Source organism: Prionailurus viverrinus, chromosome A2 (genome assembly GCF_022837055.1).
Source record: "Prionailurus viverrinus isolate Anna chromosome A2, UM_Priviv_1.0, whole genome shotgun sequence".
Lineage (NCBI taxonomy): Eukaryota > Metazoa > Chordata > Mammalia > Carnivora > Felidae > Prionailurus > Prionailurus viverrinus.
The window spans coordinates 127,350,677-127,376,226 of record NC_062562.1 but is presented as its reverse complement, the minus strand read 5'-3'; the positions used below and the strand labels follow the sequence as shown (position 1 = coordinate 127,376,226).

The following is a 25,550-nucleotide window of genomic DNA, read 5'->3' as shown; positions in this document are numbered from 1 at the left end:
CCATTTGACCTTTATTTTCATGAAAAAATCAGAAAAAGACATGAACAAGATTGCAGAAAATGGAGACAGGAGAAAATGGATCTATAAAAAGCAAAACTGAATTTGTTTAACTGACTCCTTTATGTGGGGATTGGAAACCATAACGATCAGGCCAGAAAGGGCTGTAGGATAGAGTACAAGGTAACTGAAATCTAGCACTTCTCCAAATAAGAAAACAAATAGAGGTGATCATTTCTCATATTCTTCATGTCCTTCTCAATAGACTACAAGGTCAGACATCCAGGCTTATCCTGACTGAGTCCCTGTGTCAACTGGGCTAAAGATTCGTATCTGGGTGACTTGAGGGAGACCTCCAAGTTACAGCCATTGAGAGTTCCCAAAAATAGCTGAGCAAAAGCTCTGCATTCGAAAGCCCAAATTCCCCAGACATCTGAGCTACCAGTACTGTTAGGAGAAACCTATAATCACCGACACACTACTGAAAATATGCTCCTGGTGATACCTAAAGTATCTCAAACAATACCCTCTGGTAGCACCACTTTTTATGTTTATGCAATGCTTTTCCGTAAAACTTAAAAGCATTTCAATCATTTGTTCATTCATTCATTCATTCATTCATTCATCCAACATATATTTCCTGAATACCTATTCCTATTCTGCACCAAGGCTATACTATACTTGGCTCTGAGTTTTCCTGGGCAAATGTGATACAGTCCTTGCCCTCAATCAACTTAGTCTAATTGTCTTTAAAATCTCAGAGGGGTAGAAAGGGAATAGAAAATGTAAAGATTCAGTGCATAGTTTGCAGTTTAGAAATGTTTATTGGATGAATAAACAATGAATGAACAAATGACTAATAAATAAATAAACAAACTCAGATCTAAGCAAAAGATCTTCATGTGAGGCTCTGGGATCACTGTGGGAAGCCTCTTGGACACCCCACATCCCAAGCCCTCCTGGATGTCCTGGACCTTCTCAGTCCAGGTGCTCAGTCACTCAGCATTCAGTCCGAGAGCTAATTGTCACCAATGCCCAAGATAAGGAGCCACTGAAATGAGACTAGACAATCCTCCAGCATGATTTGGGGGATTTGGAGCTAGGGGAGAGAGGTGTCCCTGACTCTGGGAGGCATCAGTTGATTCTTTCAGCATCTTAAGGGATTTAAAAGAGTACATGCATCACCCACGGGTAAATGGATTGTGTAGATGGGCCTCAGAAGCAGATTAAGTGATTCCTAACCTCCAAATAGGCCTGCACAGGTACCTTTTTATGTTCATCTCCCATGAATCAGCCAGGATTGTCCATCCAGTGCTGTTGTGTACATGGATTAAAGGCTTTAAAAGACCATAACATTTTTGAAGAATCAAAATTGCTCCATGATAAGAGGAATTCTTCAAATGAATTATAACAGAATTCAAGAGAGCAATTTCCAAAGCTAAAATTTAGGGTGTATTTCTCAGTTCAGATAAAGTTTTGATTTATTTATTCATCCATCCTTCACTCGTGATGTTGCATGGCAGTTTGTTTTATGCTGAGCTAGGAAACACACCTGCATCTGTACAGCTTAGCTAGCAGTTCTGATGGCCTAGAAATCTCATTCAGCTCCGAAATGCGATCTCCCTCACTCCCCAACACTTGAAAAGCGGCAATGCATCACTGTTATGATGCTCTGTGCATGAAATACACACCAGGGTATCTAGTCTCCTAACCACCCAATCTGGAGGCTCAAACTACTCGAGTGCATAAATAATGCAAATAAATTGTCCCACCCAGGTTCACAGCCCAGGGGAATCATTTTGCTAGGAGACTCAGCAGGGGCTCATTTCCACATCTCTCCCGAATGGATCACAGCTTCACAGATGTCTTTGGTAAGTAATTTTGGCAGTAATCATCCCGGATGTGCTGGCCTTTGTGTTTGCTCCCCCTTGCTTTCTGTAAATGGGATGCCAACTCCAAACAGGTGCAAATTTCCCTCCTCAGCAAAATCTGCTATAAAAGGCACATCCACAGCCATTTCAGCTCAGTTCATTGCAAACAATGTGATAAGAAATGTGAGGGCATTGTCACCACAGGTTCATAACAAGAACTATCCAGTCCATTAGAGAAGAGGAATGATGCCCCGCCAGGTGGAAAGGAAACTTCATCACAATGGGGAAGCCCTTGTCATATGGCCATCTCTGGGCATGGTTCCCTTTTTCCTCTCCTGGAACCCTGAAACTCTGATTCAGAGAAATTAAATTACAGGAATTATAAATTCTTTCTTGACCTCTTCTTCTCAGAAGAAGCCCTCCCTTTGTAAAGATGAGCAGACAGGGAAACATCTGGACATATAAAAAAAATGCTCGTGATCTCAAAAGAAGAGTGCTCTTTTGAAAAAAAGCTTGCTATAGGAGAGAGAGTGACATTTTGTAAAATGTTAAATTCAGATTCTCAACAATAGTCAAGAGAAGATTGTACACATGAAAAAGGAGCAATTTGAGATCAGGAAAGACTACTTTTGGGAGAAAGAACAGTAATTACCTGATGTGAGAATCCAGTGGTAACACTGACTAGCAAGTTGGACAGTGCAAAAAGTAAGATAGGCAAACCAATCCACCGGCTGGGCAAATTCTGGAACTCAGAAAAGAGGCATGCAGGATGGGTTCTGGAGATCGAATAGGAACCCCAAAAAAGAGAACACATCAGCCAGAGAGGGAGTGGTGACAAAATAAATAATAAAAGATAACTTTCCTGAGTTGAGAGAATCCTTGTCTTCAATCCCAAACCTGCACTGAGCACCAGGCCAAAGTATCAAATAGACCATCTCTTTACCATGTCTTGTTTTTTCTTTTTTAATTCCAAATATAAAGAAACATCTTGCGATCATTCTGCCCCAAAACAACAACAACAAACAGGGTACACAGTAGGAGGAAAAAATCCTTTTGGCGTCAGACTTACCTCTCAATTCTAAGCTTCAGAAAATAGTGGAGTGGTTTCTATGATGTTTTGAGGATTGTGTGTGAAAAAGGCCCTAACTGCCAAGATATTGTTTGTTCTTACATGAGGGCCACAGAAATTTATTCTCAGTTTTTCAAAGATTCGGAAAACAACAGACATATGCCCTTCTGAAAAAACAAATTATTTTAAGAAATATTCCAGATTACCATTCCAGATATTACTAGATTTCATTATATAACATTTTCAAATGTATGCAATGTCAAAAAATCCATAAAGTTAAAAGACAAATGAAAAACTAGGACAAATTTATAAAATATAAGGCAACATTTAAATCCCCTAATAACAAACAGTTCCTGCATGAAAATAATAAATTTTATTTGTTAATAATCAAGAACATAACCACTAAATAGAAAAATCGTTTCAATGGAGTATTACTCGGCAATCAAAAAGAATGAAATCTTGCCATTTGCAAGAACGTGGGTGGAACTAGAAGGTATTATGGTAAGTGAAATTAGTCAGAGAAAGACAAATATCATTTGACTTCACTCATATGAGGACTTTAAGATACAGAACAGATGAACATAAGGGAAGGAAGCAAAAATAATATAAAAACAGGGAGGGGGACAAAACATAAGAGACTCTTAAATGTGGAGAACAAACAGAGGGTTGCTGGAGGGCTTATGGGAAGAGGGATGGGCTAAATGGGTAAGGGGCATTAAGAAATCTGAAATCATTTTTGCACTATATGCTAACTAACTTGGATGTAAATAAATAAATAAATAAACAAACATCCATGCAAAAGAAAAAAAAAAGAAAAATAGTTTCATCTTTAAAAATAACAAAAGAAAGACAAATTAAAACAGCAATGAAATATCATTTATCATCTGTTAAACAGATAAAGATTAAAAAATGATAAAGGACTAGTTTCACCAAAAATATAGTGAAATGGAGATGTTCATTCACCAACAGTGTTTATGTTGCTAGAACTTCTCTGAAAGGCAATTTGATAATACATATAAAGTGATATTAAAACATTTGTGATTTGGACCATTAATTCTATATTTGGAAATTTACCTCTAAAAATGATCATTCGCCAAAGAATCTATATACATGAGTATTCATCAAAGAATTACTTTTAAGAGCAAACATGAGAAAAAAAATTTTAGAAATAAAAAATAAAAAAACAGAAAATAATTAGAAGGTTGTAGATTGGTATGTTAACACTGGTATCTTTGGATCGTAGAACACTGGGTAACTTTTTTTCTTATTTTTCTTCAGTGGATTTGTACTTTGTATGTACCAAATATTGTAATCCAAGATTTGGGGGATTGTTGTGTTTTGTTTTGAGCAAATAGCTAAAGAACACCAAAGTACTGCTTTATTAATACTTGTAAAAGCCCTCTGAGGTAGGTATTGTTAGAACGTAACTTCACTGTACAGACAGATACTCAGAGAGGTTGAGTAGACTGCCTAAGGCCACACAGCCAACAGGTGGAAGAATCACTTCCTGTCATTGTCATCTTGAACAAGCCACATAACCAGAAACTCTATAAATGATGGTAGGAACAATCTCAGGCAAGGCCATGCGGCTTCAGTGATCTGAGGGCTGTGCAAACGCTTTGGAGCTCTGTGTTAGATTCAACCATGAAAAGGAGATTGACATGCACTCGTGCAGGGCCGTGGTGGCAGCTAAGCAAACTGGTCCATGTTTTGGTGCTTCTCCTCCTTACCCCACATCCAGGCCTCTGGAGGCTGAGGTGGACGGTGCCTCTCACCTTGGGTTTCTCCTGGAAAGAACGGCCTCTCACAAACTCTCACCAGAACTGGCAGCTCGTTCTGCAGTGTGCTAAATTTCTGGGGAAGAGAAAGACCCGCTGAGAAGCCACTTTAAAAGAAATCACTCTCAAAAGCCCAGCAGCTGGCCCCATCCTGGAGTTCTGACAATTGGGATTTGAATTGTAACATTTTTTAATCTGGGATTTGCGACAACAAACTGATTTGAAATCCTGCAACTCGGCATTTGTTGGTTGGGGTTCAGGTTATAGGTATGCCATGCTTTCTGAAAGTTTGTTTTATGCCTTTTTGCCTTTACAGAAGACCTATATTAGTCCCCTTTTCTTGCCAAGCAAAAGAAATCTAAAGAAAATTTTCACTTTCACGAAAAAAGCTGTTACTATACTAATGTAGGTCTTTGAGAAAAGCAATGTGGCCTAACTTGAGCTTTCGGAACACTCCGCTTTTGGATAGCCAGGGAAACCTGTAGTTCCCACCCCATCCCCTGTCACGTTTTGGCAATAAATAAGTAGTGTTGAGAAATGACCATGAGAATGACAGTAACATAGAGCTGATGTGGAACACAGATCGGGCATAATAGCAATTGGGATTCATGACTCTCACCAATATGTTGATAATGCGTTGAAGCTAGGGACAACACTACAGTTCTAGTGTCATTTTGTCACCTTGTCATCAAGCCTCTGATGTTCTAGTGTTCTTAGAAGTTCTCCCTAGGTTAACATTCTTCTTCAAGCTAAAATTTAGCACAGTCATTCCAAGCCTGGGCCACTTCTGTGGAATGCCTTTTATATGATGGAAGATGTGACAAGAATAAAAGAGATTTTGCTTAGAAAGTTAGCATTAAAAATGAAGATTTATCAAAATATTATTTCTCAAAATAATACTGTACAAACCACCCCAAGTCTCAATGTCTTCCAACAATCCACATTTCTTCTCACTCGCACATCTGTGGGTTGTCTAGAATCAGCTGTCCTAACTTAGACTCTGTTGGTCTTGGATCCAAGCTAAAGATTGGGTCTAGGTCTGTTCCACGTGTCTCTCATTTTTCCTGGTTTTTCCTAGAATCTATCCAGAACATATTCTTTTCATGGTAGTGGCAGAAATGCAAGAGGGCAAGGCCCCCTACGCAAATACATTTGCTGCATCATGTCCACCATCAATGTATTGGTCAAAGCAAGTCACATGGCCATGCCCAAGATAATGGGGAAAGAAGTATATCTTCCCAAAGAGAGAGACAAAAGAAAGTAAATATTTGTAGTATTGATTTTGTCTAATTATAAATGTTAAATATTCAATGGAGAAAAATAAGCAAATATAGAAATTATTAAGAAATCATTAAAATTCTCCTTAATTCTACCACCCAGAGAGAACCATTTTAACACTTTGGAGTATCAGATTGGTTTTTAAAAGTATTCTTTTAATATTATTCTTATTGGGGTAAAAAAAGAAGATTTAAAGTCAATATTAGAACCAATTTTGAGAGGTTAAAAAAATATCCCCACCATCTTAAATTTAGAAGTATTTTTCCTCTCCTTCCCAGAACTCCACCCTCACTACACACACACACACACACACACACACATTATGTAGTCACAAGAGTAGCAAGTATGCAATTGGCCACTCTTCTTTCTTTCAATTAGCACTAATTATAATCATTTTCCTACATTGCTACTTAGTCTTTACATTCATTATATTTGTCAGGGTTCTATAGTATCCTTTTCAGTATACAAGCCATAATCTACTGAACCATCTGTTCATGACTGGATATTGAGCTGATTCATTTCTGGGCTACTATGGATCACACTTCTTTTTAAAAAAAAAAGCTTCTGGGGCGCCTGGGTGGCGCAGTCGGTTAAGCGTCCGACTTCAGCCAGGTCACGATCTTGCAGTCTGTGAGTTCGAGCCCCGCGTCGGGCTCTGGGCTGATGGCTCAGAGCCTGGAGCCTGTTTCCGATTCTGTGTCTCCCTCTCTCTCTGCCCCTCCCCCGTTCATGCTCTGTCTCTCTCTGTCCCAAAAATAAATAAATAAACGTTAAAAAAAATTTTTTTTTAAAAAGCTTCTCATTTTTATTTATTTTTAAAAAAATTTTTTTAACATTTATTCATTTTTGAGAGAGAGAGAGAGAGAGAAGGAGAGACAGAGTGTGAGTGGGGGGAGGGGCAGAGAGGGAGGGAGACACAGAATTAGAAGCAGGCTCCAGGCTCTGAGCTGTCAGCACAGAGCCCGACACGGGGCTCAAACCCACGAACTGCAAGATCATGACCTGAGCTAAAGTCAGATGTTCAACCAACTGAGCCACTCAGGCACCCCCCAAAAAACTTCTCATTTTTAAAACCTATTATCTATACAACCTCCTCATTTGCACAGGGAGTCAGAGTATGCATGAGTACTGTGCCTAGCAGACATCCATGAGGATGTTGAGTTCTGATGTCTTGTGTTTTGATTGTTTGGCTTTTGGATTTTTTTTTAAATTTATTTATTTATTTTGAGGTGGGGGGGCAGAGAAAGACAGGGAGAGAGAGAGAACTCCAAGCACCCTCTGCACTGATAGTGACACCGGCCTTGATTTCACGAACTATGAGACCAGGACCTGAGTCGAAATCAAGAGTAGGACACTTAACCGACTGAGCCACCCAGGCACCCTGATTATTTGACTTTTAATGCTTGTGGCAAGTAAACAAAATGTCACCAAATACTAACTTGGGACCTGCTGCATGCCAAGCCGTGTGATAGGGGCTAATGACACAGAGGTGAAGAAGATGGAAAGAACCAGGTCTTCAGAGGGCTTCAGGCCTTGGGGGGAAATGCAGACCAGCAAATTCCAGATCTGCTGTGATGCATACACACTCCCCACACCCAAGGAAAGAAGGAATTCAGGCAGTTTGGTCCTAGCAGTGAGGAGTGTGCTAGCAGCAGAAAGAGCACACGCAAAGGCTCACAAGTAAGAGGGTTCAGCATTCTGGGAAGTTTAGTGTGGCTGAACTAGATGGTAAGTGGGAGCAAGGTGGAGAAGGTACGAGAAGAGTCTAGGAAGGTGCATAAGAGCCAGATCTCAAAGGCCCTTGAAGCCACATTAAGGAACTCAGAGTTTATCCTGAAGGCAACAGGAAGCCACCAACGGGTTTTTAACTGAGAAATAGTAGCAGTCTTATTTGAATTTTAGAAAAATCACTCTGATTTCAATAGCAGGATGGATTGGATTGGGAGGAAAACAGGAAAGGAGACCACCTAGTTGTTTATCTTCTAGTGAAAGTGTCCTAAGCTACAAGAGTACAATGGGGAAGAAAAGAAAAGGACAAATGCAGAAGTTATCTGGAATTAACAGTGGACATGTATTTTTCTCATACCCTTCCCACCCTGTGGACTTTACAGCCAGCTCCTGAAGAGACCACCCTGCAGAGCCAGTGTCCCACCTGGCTGGGCTTTACTCAGGGCTGTTCAGGCATCCCTGCATCTGGAAAGACTGCCTCACTGACTTCACCCCTCTAATGCAGATCTTCCCTAGAGGGTCAAAGCCAGCTTTTGAAGACTCTTCTGGAAGAGTCTGTCCCCCTAAGAAATTTCTGGTGCCTCTGGTTCTTCTGCACAATACCCCCAACCCCTAATGGTTATGGTGAACTTGTAATTTGTTGTCCAAACCTGAGAGAAGAAGGATCATGACTGATAATTATATGAGGACAATGGGCATCGACCTAGATTGGTCCAGACAAATTGGGATGTATGGCCACCCAACTGATAGCATGAGAGCCATATATGAAACTGACACCTGAGTCAAGAGCAAGTGCCCAGAGGGGCATTTCCAGCCCCTAAGTTATCTCTATTTAAAGTAATTTTGGACCTTGAATCAGATCTGAGTTCGAGTCCTAGCTTAGCCACTTATCCTTTCTGAAATTAATTTCCTCATCTAAAAAATATAAATAATGATGACTATCTCATCAGAAATTTGGGATAGTTTTATAATAGGATATTAAAAACTGGGCTATTTATTTCTACCTAAGTTTCAACTGAGGCCCCAACTATTCCCACTTTCCACAGGACATACAAAAGAAGGGAGTGAAAATCATTTCTGCAACCTGTAGCTTAAGGCCCAACCTCGGAGGTCTATGAGTTGAGGCAGGGAATGGCTGGCATCAGCATGGCAGTGGAGCTCAGCTCTCCCCTTGGGGGAAGGGTGAACATGTTTTCCCCTCAGTGTAGGTGACCACTAGCAGACTCAGATAGCTGTCTCCAGAGACTGGGGTCACAGGGGCTGGTGTCTGACACTCTCGTGAATAATGTAAGCATGGTGACTGAGGCAACAGGATAGAAAGAGTATGTGTCCTGGGGCAAGGATGTGGACCCCAGGAAGGGAGAGCCAGCCTGGATAATTAAAAATCCTGGAGAAGATCGCCTGCAGATGACTTCACTGTGGAGGGTAACCTCCAGATGACCAGGGCCTGGAGCATGAAATCTAAAAGACTAGATGGGGTTAGGAAAGTGCACTAGCTGCCTGGGAGGTTAGTCCCATGTTCCCAGCAGGGCCTCTCAGAGCCCTCATTATAGGGAGCCAGCTTTGGACATCTGCCCAGCCAGAAGAATCATATCTGATTGTACCTCTTCTCCCTCTGCCCACCACCCTCTGCGGTCAGAAGGTTCAGCCATGAATTATTCATTAATTCATTTGACAATAACAATAAGAAATACATCAATATAAATGGCATATTTTTATGACATAACTTTATTTTCCAAAACAAACAACAAAATAAGTTAGAAGAGTAGTTTTCTTTCCCATTTTTGTGAATCTCTTTGATATCTGCCTATAGACAGCTGGATCCCTATATCTGCTTCCCTCTTCAATCTGTTTTAATATATATGGATGTAGCCTCTTGAAAACTACCCTGTACCCTCATGAGTGAAATAAAAGGGAAAGTGAAAAAGGCAAATCAAGTCTCAGTATTATGATGAAAATAGTGTGCTCATGAACTCCTGGTGAGGGTCTCAAAGGTCCCCAGTGATCCCCCCAGACCGTATTTTGAGAGCCATTGTCACAGTTTTCCTACTGCTTCTAATGTCCAAATTTTGAGGATTTACAAAAGAAAGATGTGGTTGTGGAGTACTGCAGTGGTTTTCCAAATTCTTTACATCTATAAATGCCAGGAAAGAGGTACTCTAAGATAAAATGTTTTAGGGTAAAATGGGAATCCTTCAGCATAGTGTGGACTAGCCTCTCAACCCAAGATTTCCAGAGCATATTAGAATGTGTGAGATTCCCCAAGAGAGTGTCCACTGAGAATGCACCCTCTGCCCATGGGTCTAACTATTTGAGAGTCTTTTAGTAATATCACCACAAAGGAAGAGAGCCCCCAAACTTTTGGCTAATTCAGCAGATGGAGCCTTGGGTTTCTAGTCAGCGTCAGAGTCAACATTTAGCAAGGACCAATCAAGAAAATAAAAGCATTCCAACCGAAGGGATTTAATACAGGAGACTGGCTATACTGGAGTTGCATTTCATACACACAACTGATTACATAGGTATTAGAACTCAAAGGCAGTTTCTGAAGAGATTAATCATTGCTGACACCAAGGCTAGGGAACAAAAAGGAAGATGGGATTTTACCAGAAGCTAGAGGAAGGCGTGTGACTGATGCTTGAATCTCAAGGTTCCTCGGGTAAGGAACTGTGGCATACACCCAGCTGTGTGTCCTCACTCAGGGTTTGACAGTGGGAATAGGTACCATCAACCAAACCCTTCAGGACCCCACGTTTTTGGTGCCCTGGCTTTCTCTCCTGTGCCAAGGAATATATCATATCATCTGGAAAGAGAGGGAAGTGCTGTAGAAACCCAATTACTCATTGTTTCATAATTCTGCCCTTTATGAGACTTCAACATTTCTTGGCCTTTGCTTCCCTAAAAGCAGAAAACACTGCTGCAAATACATCACCCCATCCCAACTGTGCCTATGGAAAGGAATCCACAGTGGTGGGTATCTTTCCTGCCACAGCCTCTTCTTCTCCGCCCTTCTTGCCATCCTCTAGTTAAGCAGTGTGGCACCCGAGAGGCCTGTTTACAGCTAATTAGATTAGGAGTGTGTTCATCTGGAAAGATATTTGTAGTTCAATAAAGAGAGTGTGAAGGATCACCCTACTGGTTCCGCAGAAACAAAGGTTCTGAGCCTCATTCGGCTGAGGGCAGAAAGCTGGTTTTTCCCCTCCTCCCTCCTTAAACAACCCTAGCTTCTCTCCGAGGTCTCCTAGTAGTCAGATCCGGAATAAGCTTCCCGTGCCACAGGAAAGATCTCAACTTAGAAAGATTGCAAAGAAAAACGAATGGATTTGAAAACACTTTCGTGCTTTTTTTTTTTCCTTCAAAGGAAAAACATTCACTGCTTGAGATGTTTTGTTGAGAACGGAAGGGAGGCAGAGAGATCATCAAGGCCAGCATTAGATGCTGCCCTCCTGCCTCTTCCCCATCTGTTCGAAAATTATTTCCAAAATATTAAATGCTGCATTTCACTGAACCAGATTTGCATGACGGGTTGGGGCTGGGGGAAAGAGGAGGGAGAAGAGATTCTGAAATACAATTTCCCAAATGTTTATGTTGCTAGCGAAGGCTGTTGCCTGTACTATTATAAAATCTTAGCACGACCCCCAGCAGGCTGTTGTCTGTAGGGTAAGTAGGCGCAGATTGAATTTCGTGCTGTGTCAAGGACAAAATGAATCCTTAATCTGGCTGCAGAAAATGCATATTCACCCAAGAGCAAAGCGGCTCCAATCTTTCAAGCCCACATGTGCTTCATTGGACTCTTTGAGATGAGTGTGTAGATCAAGTTTGGTTGACCTTTATTAGCCCACAGACCACACAGGCAAGTATCAAAGCTCTCACCCTGACTCTCCCTAACCTGCCCTGCTTCCTGCTCTCTGGATTTTACAGTGAGCCCAAAGCTTCCATTAAGCATAAAGGCTGATTTTCATGGTGCACATAAAATATGGAAATTCTACCTCAGCTAGATTCATGTCGACTCCAGAAATACTTAAGAATTAGAGTACTTTATTATTATTATTTTTTCAAGATGAGGAAAGACTGTAGTTCAGTAAAATTGGACAAAATTATATTTTCTGCCCCTCAGACATCTTGCCGGCTAGTAGATTAAAGATACTAAGCAGTGAGAAGAGAAGCCTCAATTCTAGTTACACTTCATTTATTCTGCCTGAAAAAGAGAGTTGTATTCACCATGGTGAATCCTTTTCTCCAGCAGCTATCAGGCCACAAGAGACAGAATGTTCTATTCCCATTCTCTGTTCACGGGCACAGGCCAGACGGGCTCTTGCCTTGAGGCCGGATCAATGTAATGCCCTTTTCTTCCCACTCAAGGTGAGCGTTTGGGGCTCTTACCTGCCAGCAAAGTAGGATGCTGTTGCAGGCTCATTCTTCTGAAAACATGTGTGATCTTAGCCCTCACTGCCTTCTGCAAGAATTAAAAAGACAAACACCCGCTGTTATGAAAAACTATAAGAGGAAATTATTTTAAGCACCATACTTCTGAAAGGCATTTATAATTACTCAGCCCATATGCCTGCTCTCCCAGCACATTAGATGGAGATTTGCTCAGAGAGAGGCAGCATGAGTCGGTAAACACCTGTGTGATCCAGCGCGCTACGAAGACTAGATGTAATTTCTTGCCCCCTAGTTAATTATATTTACCACTTTGCTTTGCTCTCCCTCAAGTTCCTCAACCATAAACTGGGTCTCAGGAAACTGACTCATCATAGGAAAAAACATTTAGAGTCTTGAATCAGTTGGGATGTGGAAAGAGGAAAACCCTGGCATTTAGAAATAATTTTGGATGACTGGAATTGATTGCTACACTCCAGTCATTCATTAGTTCATTCAGCTAATTCCCTCCATGCCATTCCTTGGGGTAAAAAGAATGGAGATCACCCAGCCTAGCCCTTGCCAAATGCCTGGCTTCTGAGTGATTTCCTAGGGATTTTCTATTGAAGGCAATGGCTCACAGATTGGTCAGATTGGCTAAGCCATAATTCCTAGAAGAAAACCAAGGGGAGCATTCTGAAAGAGAAGGTCCAAAGATTCCAGGGAGAGAAATTGAGGACAGCAACACTGAGCCAATAATTTAAAGACTGATTGATAAAGACCCCGAGCAAAAATAGATCAATAAGGAGCAAAAAGTTCATGTTTGCATGTTGGTAACATATTTGAGAGCCAGAAAGAATAGCAGGTGGGTCAGCCCTTCTTAAAAGACTAGTAATTAATCAAGCAGGGTATAGGTTCAGCTGCTGTAACAAAGAATCACCAAATTAAGTGACTTAAGATGAAAATGTGGTCTCCTTTCATATAATAATCCAGAGGGAAGCAGTCCAGGGCTGGCAGGATAGTTCGGCCATCCTCAACATGCAGCTTCCACCTCTGGGTTCACGGTGGCTGCTCCTGCTTTGTTCACCTCCCTCCTGTAGGAAGGAAAAAGGACCAAGTGAGGACACACACATCCTCTGGAAGTATTTGACACAGAGGTGGCACGTGTTACTCTCTCACACACCTCATTGTCCAGAACTCAGTCACATGCTCACACTAGGCTGTAACCGAGGCTGGGAAGTACAGCCATGTGCCCAGCTAACACTGTGGGAGTTGTATTATTAAAGGCACAGAAAATAGATAAGGGTGAACAACTCAGGCCACAGACGTGAAAAGCCGGCTCTAACCTCAAGGAGCTTAAAGTCTAGTTGGAAAGATAGATAAACTCACAATTATAATAATTACATTAAGCAAATATTACCATATGTTTACCAAATGCCAGGCATTGTACTTAGTATTATCTCATTTAATACTGAAATGAGGGACCCCTGGGCATCTTAGTCAGATAAGTGTCTGACTTTTGATTTCAGATCAGGTTATGATTCCAGGGTTGTGGGACCAAGCCCTACATCAGCATGGAGGCTGCTTAAGATTCTCTCTCTCTCTCTCTCTCTCTCTCTCTCTCTCTCTTGCCCCCCACCACCCCACTCCCATGCTGGCACTCTGTCTCTCTCTCTGAGAGAAAAAAGCACTGAAATGACCCCATTATTATGTGTGTTTTATAGATGAAGAAATGAAGACTTAGGATAACTAACTTACCCAAGATAATGCAGTTAAACATGGATCCCAGACACAAACTGAATACATTGGAGCCTAGAGCAGAAGTCAACAAACTATGACCCTTGAACCTAATGTGGCCCCTCCCTTTTTTTGGTAAATAAAGTTTCAATGAAACACAGCATGCACATTCATTTACATATTGTCAGTGGCTGCTTTTCCACTACAATGGCAGAACCGAGTAGTCACAACAGAGACCAAAGCCCCTTTATATTACAAAGTTGGCCTACTCCACCCTAGTGCTGGCATGTTAGGTGTAATTAGCTAAGCATGCACAGGGTGTGATGAGAGTGAGAAGAGCACCTCACAAAAGAAGGAGGGCCAAAGAAGTCAGGATTTAGCTAATGCTTGACCAATGAGTAGCAATTGATAAGTAAAGACCACAGAGCAGGAAGAAGAGCTTGTGATGGGCCTGAAGGTCTGAGTGGCCCACAGGTAGTTGAGTGGGATGTGAGAAGAAGTTGGGGCAGTGGGTGGTGCCATGTGGAGGATGACTTTGAATAGCTACTGTAGCCCAAAGAGCAGTGTTTCCCAAACCGGGCCAGTCACTGCAGCCATTTAGGGCACTTATTAAAAATAAATTCTAAGACCCCACCACAAATCTACCCAAACAGGATCCATATCTTAACAAAGCTCCCCAACAAGATTCTAGAATAGACTGCTGAAGATGGTGGGGGGAGTGTGAGAAGGCAGGGACCCTGGCCAGAGGCTGTGGCAGTAACCCAGGACCGTCACATGTGCAAGTTGGAAGGACAGAATCAGTGAGGTTTTGTGATAACTTCTTGGTATAAGGTGGAAGAGGGGAGAGGAAGAAAATGAGATCATTTTTGATGAGCTAGATAGTGGGGAGTGACAGCCCAGTTCTGGCCTGGTCATTAGGTGCCCCTGTGATGGCTTCCCCTGTAGCTTGGCTGTGGACTTTGGGCTTCTAGAGTCTAATGTTTGATGTTACCTCTCAAAAAATGAAAACTACCCCACCCCAGACAAATAGCAGCTTGAATGCTTCAAAAAAATGACCAAACCTTTACAAATGAAGGTACCTGAAGAGTGAAATTTTATGATATGCGTGCCTTGTTGCCTGTTCCTGGCCCTTAGAATAGTTATTTTTTCTGTTTGTGAAAAAATGTGTTCCACTGGCTCCATGAAAGAAAAGGTTGTGATTTTTTCTGCATAGCAGCAGGACACTTTAAACTCTTGTTTTCTCAGTTTTATGAATTTGGATACAGTTCTTCAATCACTCTAGAAATAATGAAGGAAGGACTTGAATTTTGTGGAAGAAATCCAACTGCACAATGCATTTTCATTTGGTGTGGGGCTATTAGATAAATGCATCCCTCAACTCATTCATCGAATAAATAAATGATGGGGTTAGACCTTAAATAATAAATAAAAGAAAAGGGGAATGAAAGAGACTAAGAGGAGCTGACAAGGTGAAAAAATAGATAAATAAAAAGAGCTATATTCTGGCAAAATGATGAAAGATTGTTGCCTGCCATTCTGTCCTCTTTATGTCTACTGGTCACATTTTGCTAGAAATCTTTATTTGACTTTCTTCACTGCCCCATAAGGCTTTGGACTGGCATAGGGTCAAAGATGAAATGCTATACGTTTTTTACCTGAAAACTACTTATTTAGCTCTTGCTAAAGTTTAAATGTGCCTTCAATAGGTATCATCCCAGGAGCTGAGCAGTTGTTACTGGTCATAACAATAGATAGAGCAATAGAGAACTGGCATATATGCTCCTTGGGTTTGTTACAGGCAGAGTTTGTTGGTCTTCCTTGTATGTAATAGGATGGATTCAGCTGTGGAATTTTGTATATGGTATTGCCAGTGCTTAAACTCTTTCCCCTGCCCCTTTTTGTCAGGCTCCCTCTCAGTAACCTCACAGGATTCACATGGGATAACATTTATTACAAGATTCCTTTTCAAACCCCCACATATGAGACAGTTGTCCTTTCTATCACTCTGGACTTCCCTATCACTACCACTAAGAGCTAACTTTCATTGAACACTTATAATTCTAAATGGATTGTCTTTTCAGACCACCCGATGAGATAGGTGCTGTTATTAGACCATCATATAGACAAAGAAACTGAGATACAGAAGAGTTAAAGAAAGTCTTCAAGGTACCCAGCGAGGAAATGTTTATTTTCTAGACTGTGAGCTCCACAAAGGAGGAACTTACTACTGCTTGGTGCAGTGGTAAACAGAGTACCTAGCACAGGATGGCATTTGATGTGTTTCTCTCTCTCTCTCTCCCTGTCTCTCTCCTCTCTTCTCTCTCTCTCTCTCTCTCTCTCTCTGTATGTTTAATGAATTATAGGGCCACCAGGACCTCAATAGGAGACTCATTTCACTGCATACAGGATTCTAAGGTTTATGAATCAAACTCAGAGTTTAATTACATTCTTGAAATTGTCTATATCAAAGTATTAGCTTATGTGACTGATGCTGCCTGACCGAGTAAAGTCTGAGATTGAGAGGCAGAAACCAGAGGAAATATACTTCCCCTGCTCTCCCAGACTTTCATCTGCCAGCTGCACTGGAAGATAAACCTCCAGATTGGTAGTGGTTCTCTGAGTCTGCCTTTCCCCAGCAGATGTGAGGACAGAACAGACCCTGGGAATATGTGAGTGGGGTGTGTATGTATGTGTCTGTGTAGGCTCACATATCATTTCAGTATGTATCCCAAAAATATTCATTCTGTACTCTTCATAAGGTATGCTTGGCTTCCACATAAGAGAAACAGAGAGGAAAAGATGGCAGCCACTCCTGGATTATCTGTAGATTTCTGAACCTTTTACCCAAAGTAGTATCGGAGAGACCATCCTCTCAGTAGACACCCAGGAAGCCTCATTTTCAACAACTAGCCAATCCAGCTTAGCCAAGTTTGTGATTCCATGAGATTTGGCAGCTTAGGGGGAAAGCAAGGACCAGATACAAGGGGTTACTGAAAGCTGAGGTTCTTCTGGCCTGCTCCAAGCCTCTCCCTTCCTAATCCCACCAGAACATGTGTTCAGATCCGAGCCCCACTACGTACCAGCTCTGTGACCTTGGCAAGTCACCCAAACTCCCTCTGAGTTCTGTTTGCCACAGTTTTCCTGAGTCCCACATGGCCCAGTTTCTGCACAGAAAATACAGAAATTGTGTGTCCCGGGACCAGTGACAAGAGTCCTCTGTGGCCCGGGACCAGTGACAAGAGGTGCCACCATAAAATGGGCTTTTTCTAGTATCTCCAAGTAGGTTGAGGCGTGCTCATTTAATTTACCGCTGTTCATCTGAGGCTTGGATGCTTGTTCCTTTTCTAAAAGGTAGTATCCAGCATCTGAGACATGGTAGTTGCTCAAACAGTGTTTGCGGAAGGGACCAAGGAAGGAAGGAAGAAGACTAGCCCCTGCCTCACAGAGTTGTTTGATGAAGTTACACAGTGTGTACAAGTTTCCCGTCTCAGTGCCTGGCATGTAGGGGGAATTCATTATTAGTCCTTTCTCTCCTCTGGCCTAAAACGCAGTTACCTGGGAAATGTAGCACATTCAAGCATCATGAAGGAATATACATTCATTTGTAGGATTTATTCACATATCAAAGCCTAAAGGAAAGGGACCAGAGCAAGAAAGTTTGTGCGAGGGACAAGAAGGGCCCTTGAAGTTTCATGACTTGGTATTTCTATAAGGAAATGCACTAAGGTAGTGGCGGGAGATAGGAGGGGGGGAGGGTGGATGATGAGACTGAGTCCCAGGCAGTGGCCTGAGAAGGCAGGAGGTCATAGAGCAGGCCTGTGAGATTGAAAGATGTAGAAATACAACAGATGAACATAGGGGAAGAGAAGGAAAAATAAGAAAAACCAAGAGGGAAGCAAACTGTAAGAGACTCTTAAATACGTAGAACAAACTGGGAGTTGCTGGAGGGGGGGGGGGGATGGGCTAAGTGGGAGATGCGCATTTAGGAGGGCACTTGTTGAATGAGCACTGGCTGTCATCTGTGAGAGATGCATTACTGGGGTCTACTCCTGAAGCCAAGATGACACTGTATGTTAATTAACTTGAATTTAAATAAGTAAATTTAAAATTTTTTCAAAGGAGGGGGAAAAAGGCATAAAGCAGGAGGACAGCCTCATCTAGGCCACCTGCAGGATAGATGAAATAGTGGCAGACCAAGAGGGCTGGGAGGCTCGTGGTCCCAAAGCTAAACAGCGATCTCTGATTCCTAGGCCTTGAGATTCTTGCTCCATTATCAAAAGACCAACCTAAGAGCCATTTTCATCTTTGAGTAAAACAACAAAACCTGTCTGCTTTGAGAGTTTAGTTTCTGATAAATAAATTTTAAAAAAAACTTATTTAACTGATGATATTTTTCATATCTTTTTCCAACAGAAGTTAGCTACAGATTCCTCCAAGTGACTTTGTATTATTTGAAAATAAACAACTTAGATCTAACCCAGTTAACAGTACTATAGAAGGGAATACACTGTACAATTTGTCCATGGCACTGTCGGATAGAGAGGGCTCAAATGGAAACAGTGAAATAAAGGCTCCAAGAATATTCCCTTTATCATTGGAAGATTGACAGACCCAAATGAACTTCTGGTTGATGCCATTATTCTCTGTCACTTCATATGGTTTTAAGAAACCCAAATATAAGTTGCTTATTGAAGTTAGGGCTTAAAATATTCCCAAATCCAAAGTTTTATATTTACTGAATATGCATTAAAAATGAGAACCAGTGGGCTTTCTCAATTCATGGAAATACACACACACACACACACCCCCACACACACACACACGAGTAATGTTAAAATATTACACAAAAATGGTATATACATGTCAATTATGACATAAAACATTGTGTATCATTGATAAAATCAGAAGAAAATCTGAAGCAATGAGGCAGTTGACTTATCACTCATTGAGTTTCTGATGCTCTTTACAAATTTGGGAAATTTTTCTTGGTAAACATTAAGTCTTTCTACATATGTACATTTAAGGTACATTTAAGACAAGTTTTCTGAGAACATAAATGCTCAAGAGGAATAAGCAGGAGTTGATGAGGGAGATCCTAATTTGCATCTTTCCTGCCTTAAATGCCTGAAATATCTTGGGTATAATGTTGCGTGAATAAGGCTTTTAGTGTTTAATGTGATATGACTTAAACATTCTCTTTTTGCTAGGGTCTATAAAACCTTTGCTATTAATGGCCATTACTTCTCATTTTTATCTACCAAATTTACTAAGGAAGAAAAAGTATGTTGGGACTTCTATTTGCTCAAATGTTTTCTATTATCTGCAATAAAATTCATTCCTCTTAAACCTGGGACAATCCACTTGGAAGGGACAGTATATAATCCACCCAAACATGATTATTTACACAGTGTGGGGCTTCTACTTGTCAAGCTGCTCCCCTCACTGTCCTTTGACCCTCTCAACATTTCTGTTAAAGAGAGTAATATTCTACAGCCATCGTAGATACCAAAACTGACACAAAGGTAAAGCCCCTGGTTTTGCACAGCCAAGAATAGTAAAACTTCACCAGAACACCATAAATGAAGTCTGAAACATTTAACCAGGAAAGCACAAATGCATGCTATTTCAAGGTTAATTGAGTGACCAGGACAAACCTATGCAGCTGACCTTCCTGGGCTTTCCAGGACTTCGGCTGTGAGATACAAAGCCACCCTGGTCCCCGCTGTGATTCAGCATCAGCTGCCATCTGCTCCAGCTTAAATCCTGGTGGGGATGATTCCAGGACTGGTTGGGGTTTTTTTCAAGAGCAGCAAGAAGTCCAGGATTCTCCCAGATATTTGAGATGAAGGGATTGATCCAGAGAGACTGAATTGAGAGACCCCACTACCCAAGACAAGGCTGCTGGCCATTCTCTCCTCTGTCCTAACTCTCTCTCAACATCTGCTCTCCCCCCCCCCCCACTGGGAAGATAAACACTTTATCACCCACCCCTGACTGAGAATGGGGCTGGATAGACTATGGAACCCATTTCCAATGTGTCATATCCAAACCGTGGAGTTTCACTGTCTTTGTAGAGCCAGACACAGAAGTAGAGCTGCGTTTTTAGAGTAAAGCCTTTCCCTACTTGGCTGGCACGCTTCAGAACTGCCATCCCCTCCATTACTGCTCCAGGCTGCAGAGAGCATCAGGCACACCTCCCTGCCAGCAGGGTTCCTGTCTAACTCCCCATGAAAGAGAGAGCAGGCCCATCCCAAATCAGAAGCCTAGTTCCGTGCCCAGTTCCCTAAATCTGGGGTTGTCATGATGCAGAGGACTGAGAAAAAGGAGAGAGAGAGAGTGTGGTATCGGGGAGTGTTGTATTGTTCCTTTAACACTCAATATGCTCTATAGGCTACTGACTCACTTAACACAGCTCACGTATTCTGTCTACATATCACAAGCCACCTGCTTATTCACTATCTCTGCCTAACAAGTCTTATGAGTTTCATCCATTCTGTTTACTTTTCTTGTCTTCTCTGGAAGAATTGAATATTCTCAAATCCTACAGCAAACACACATGGTAAACAGAAAGACCTAGGGAAAAAATAAGATTAAAAAAAAAAAAAACAGAGAAGACACTTGATTTATAGTGGCAGGAGGAACAGAAACCAAAACAGAGAGTATCTGACTCACAATAATGGTGGAGTTTTGAGCAGAAAGTGGCAGGTGCCTCCTGCTAAGGGGTGACAAAGTGCCAGTCACTGGAACTGCATGGTGCTTCAAGATTCATCAGGAGCCTCTCTTCCATCGCCTGTTTCTGCTCCTTAGATAGAGATAAACCATAATTGACACATTATTATTTTATTAATACATAATTATTATAATTATTAATGATAATACATTATTTTGTTGCTAACCAGCATAGTTAATCCCAAGAAGCCATCCTTTCCGGTCACCTCTCTTCCACTTCCTGCCCCCACTATGCTGAAAATCACCCTTGGGATAAGAATAAGGATGGGGTCCTTGGGATTGACATGTGGAAGGAGAAAGCTCATAGAGCCAAGGAAAACAGGGCAAGGCACCACAGGACAACTGCTATGTGTGAACTTATTTGTTTGTTACATGACTTATTTTGAGAAGTAAATGAACACAGTAGAAGGTCGTATCTTGGACCTCTGAATAAGAATGATAAGAACTGCAAGCAAATTGTCCAGTTCAGACCATGCCATAGTTTCCTTGGACCACTGCAACAAAGTATCACACACTGAATGGCTTTTAAAAAAATTGTCCACACAGTTCTGGAGGCTGAAAATCTGAGATCAAGGTGTCAGCAGGATGTTTCCTTCTGACAGATCTGAGAAAGAATCTGTTCCATGCCTCTCTTCTAGCTTCCAGTGATCACTGGCGATCCTTGGTGCTCCTTGACTTGTTCTTTGACTCCAGTTTCTGCCTCCATCGTTACATGGTCTTGCCCCTGTGTCTCTGTGTCTCTTCTTCTTCTTGTGAAGAGACCAGTCATAGTGCATTAGGGACACATCCTATTTCAGTATGACCTCATCTTAACTAATTGCATCTGCAATGGTCCCCTATTACAAATAACGTCATATTCTGAAATGTTGAGGGTTAGGCCTTTCACATGCCTTTTTGGAGGACACAATTCAACCCATTACAGTCCACAGTTGAGAAATAAATTTTATTTTATTTTGAGTACTCATTCTCTATATGATGGTAGGAACCATCACACCCTGACACTAGGAAAACTACTTGAGTTTTGAGGTTTTCCAAGTTTAAAGAATGATGGTAGATTCATAACCATTGGCAACCCTATTCTGAACACATATATAATGTTCATCTATAGATAGCTTTAGATATAGATATAGATATAGATATAGATATAGATATAGATATAGGCATAGATACAGATATGATATAGATGTCGATAGGTAGCTCACACGGTGTTAACAGTGGTTACTTCACAATGATTATCTCTTAAGGGGAAGTGATGAGAGACTTTCTATATTGTAAATTATTATATATTTGAGTTCTATAACAAGTATACTTTGTAATCAGAAAAAATAATAATGATACATTTTCAAGTGGTTAATGAGAGAGAAGTGTGGCTTTTCCTTCCCTCATAGCCTCCACATTTAGGTTCTCTTTAGGAGACAGGATAAGGATCATCATAAGTAACATCATAACTAAGGAAGCAAACAGGGGAAGGGCCATATGAAATTTGAAAACTTGTATTCTGTGCCACAATTGCTTTGATAGGATTTGCCTTTAGACATTATCCTTAGTTTATTTTTCATTTTAAAATAAACATTAAAGGAAGACCCAAGGTTTTCATGTTTATCCAAAGGAGGCATAGGTTTTCAATGTTGAGAAGCCCAAGGGCACATGGAGGAGAAGACACTATGTACCTGAGATAAACTGCTTCCTGCAGCCAGGCATTGAGGCTTCCTGTCAGCCAGGGCAAAAAGGAAGCATTGGATTTCAGAGTGTGTATCCACACTGAGATTCCCTGGTAAAATACAGGACACCCAGTTAAATTTGAACTTCAAATGCATAACAAACAACTTTTTAAGTGTAAACATGTTCCAAACATTGCACAGGACACACTTATGCCAAAAATTATTCTTTGTTTACTTGAAATTCAATCTTTTGTGTACTCATTTTTTTAAATTGTGATAAAATACTTGCAACATAAAATTTATAATCTTACCCACCTTTAACTGTACAGTTCAGTAGTGTTAAGTATATCACGTTGCTGTGCAACCAATCTCCGACACTTTTTCATCTTGCAAAACTACAACTCTGTACCCATTGAATGGCAGCTCCTCATTCTACATCCACTCCCAGCCCCTGGCAACCACCTTTCTACTTTCTGTGTCTATGAATTTGACAGCTGTAAATACCTTCTATAAGTGGAATTATGCAGTACTTATCTTTTTATGAAACTGGTTTATTTCACTTCGCATAATGTCCTTAAGTTTCACCCATCTTTTAGCATGGGTCAGAAATCTCCTTCTTCTTGAAGACTGAATAATATTCCACTGTATATAGACACCACATTTTGGGGGGTTTTTTGTGGGGTTTTTTGTTTGTTTTAATTTTTTTCATGTTTATTTATTATTAAGAGACAGAGCGTGAACAGGGGAGGGGCAGAGAGAGAGGGAGACACAGAATCTGAAGCAGGCTACAGGCTCTGAGTTGTCAGCACAGAGCCCCACGCAGGGCTCAAACTCACAAACCGCAGGATCGTGACCTGAGCTGAAGTCGGACGCTTAACCGACTGAGCCACTCAGGCGCCCTGGTTTTTTATTTAAGACTATTTATTTTTGAGACAGAGAGACAGAGCAGGGGAATGGCAGAAAGAGAGAGGGGACAACACAGAATCTGAAGCAGGCTCCAGGCTCTGAGCTTTCAGCACAGAGCCCTACATGGGTCCCAGAATCCATGAACCATGAGATCATGAATTTAAGTCAGATGCTTAACCAATGGCACCCCATACATTTTGTGTATTGAAACTCAAATTTAACTGGGCATCCTCTATTTTTATTTGCTAAATTTGTCAACCCTATTCTGAAAACATCAGTCTAGATAAGCTTTTTCTAGAAATTAGACCAGAGTAGAGGTTTATCCCAGAGGACATTTATAAAAGGAATAATAAGGGGACATAGCTGGCAATGTTTTTTCTCCATGATTTTGCACAAGCCATGGAAACATGGTTCAAATGAATCCTGGTTTTGCCAACACTCTGTGTCAGGAGTTCTTGAACCCGAGACTGTGTAAGAGATACAGGGGGTATGTGAACCCCTTGAAATCATAGGCCGTGTTGAATATATGTGCATCTTTGTGAGGAAAGAAACCAAAATTAGATTCTCAAAGGTGCCTGAGACTCCCAAGGAGGTCAGGAGACACTATCTTATTGACTGAGGACATGGCTTTGAACTCAGGGAAGGCATTCTTGCTGGGGGCTTGGGTATTATTATTGTTTGGGCAGTTGATTTCCTGAATATCTAAAATAAATATGGAGAAAATCTCAGCAAATTTAAAAGAGTGGAAAGTGTACCCATCTACTGAAGCATCCCTTTCAAATGAGGGATGAGTATAAGCTGCCACGCATTTCGCATCTTTCACAGAAGCTGAATGGAAGCCAGTTCATGAGTGATGCTGATCTTTGTGAAGTCCCTGATGATAGAGTGGCATACGCTTTATATACCAAAGCTCTTAAAGAAATAGATTAAGAAAAAGAGAGTGAGAAAGACAGAGAACGCCGCCTAGGCAATGGATAATGTTACTACCTGTAAAAAACAAATGACCATTTTTATAATCACCACTTTATGTTTTCTTTAGAAATCCTTCATCAATTTACCAACAGCTCTTACCAATGAGCTCAACTGGCCCCAAATCTCTGGTGCTACTGGGTTTCTGGACTCCATTAGTGGGTATGTATGTTTGAGTACCTTTAAACATTTCAACATATCTATGTAAGGAAAGAACAAGAGATGGGGCTTGCTCCCAAGATGTTGAAACGAGAATTATTAGGAATTGCTTCTAGAACATGAGTAACATACAAGAAACCTACCACTGACATAGAGTCCACTATGCAGGGGGATGTAATGCAAATTGAATTTTATCAGTGTTCACAAGGAGGGAATATTCTCATTGCAGGGGCTGTAGAGTTGACCTCTAGTGGATAAGACATAAACACATTACTGACTTTTTCTCATTCAAGGGACAAGAAAGTTTACTTGATTATTTACTCTCAGAAATTAATATCCATAAAGGTAATGGCTAAAATTAATAGACAAGTCTCAAGGTCCTGGAATCACCCTGGCTTCAATGCTCTGGATTTGAAGGTAGAGACAATGTATGGCAAATCTGAGTGACACACAAACCCAATTTGCTATGTGTGATTAGGTGTTGACTCAGAGCCTGGGGGCAGCCATTCATAGGTTAGCACCCCATTTTTTTATTTAATGGAGGACATTATATATCATAAATAAATTATTCGATTATTACCTTATTGTCTTCACTCATTCATCTAAAAATACTTACTAAATACTTACTACCTAATCAGGAATATATGCTACAGATGTTTCAAAGGTAAATGGGGTTTGACCTATCTCTGCAACCAATTAAAATCAAATAGGGCAGATTAGACAAATGTACAAATAATGATAATACAAGAAAGATGTGTCACAAGACAACTCTCAACACAGAGCTACAGATTCATTGAAGAAATAATTCATAGAATTAGTCAATAGCCTCTTCCTTTTGGGGTGTCAAGCCAGGGGCCCAAACCCTAAAGGATTTACAAGATTGATGTAATGAAAGAGGTAGAGAAAAAACAGGAAATGATAACCAATCTTCAGGAAAGGGCATTGATAATAATGTAGGAATCATCTGTGAATATAGGGAAAGCAAAGGGGATGCATTTTCAAGTTTAGGTGTAGGTTTTCAAGTTTAATCACATGAAAAATGAGGTTAGTGTAATAATGTTAATAGTATCAGTGATAGGGAGAGCAAGAAGTAACCTTCATGAGACATTCACTGTATGCAAATCACTACCCTGAGTGTTATGTAGAGATTTTTCTCATTTCATCTCTTTGTGAGGGAGCTGGCATTAATTTCTGCATTTCACAGTTGAGGAATCTAAGGGTTACATAGACAGGTTAAGAAACTTGACCAGGGACCCACATTAATGTGAAATGGTGGGATCTGTCATCATGGAACACTACACCAGAG

The 25,550-nt window shown here is 41.0% G+C and overlaps 1 protein-coding gene across 3 annotated transcripts in view; it reads left to right on the top strand.

Annotated features, from left to right (window-relative positions):
• The window catches only part of AOAH (acyloxyacyl hydrolase), a 167,132-nt gene that overhangs the window by 74,458 nt on the left and 67,124 nt on the right, over nt 1-25,550 (top strand). For all 3 annotated transcript variants that reach the window (XM_047849273.1, XM_047849272.1, XM_047849274.1), the window contains exons 12-13: nt 1,774-1,868; nt 24,156-24,247. In XM_047849273.1, the coding sequence (XP_047705229.1) occupies nt 1,774-1,868; nt 24,156-24,247 (187 nt within the window). The remainder of the gene's footprint in view (nt 1-1,773; nt 1,869-24,155; nt 24,248-25,550) is intronic.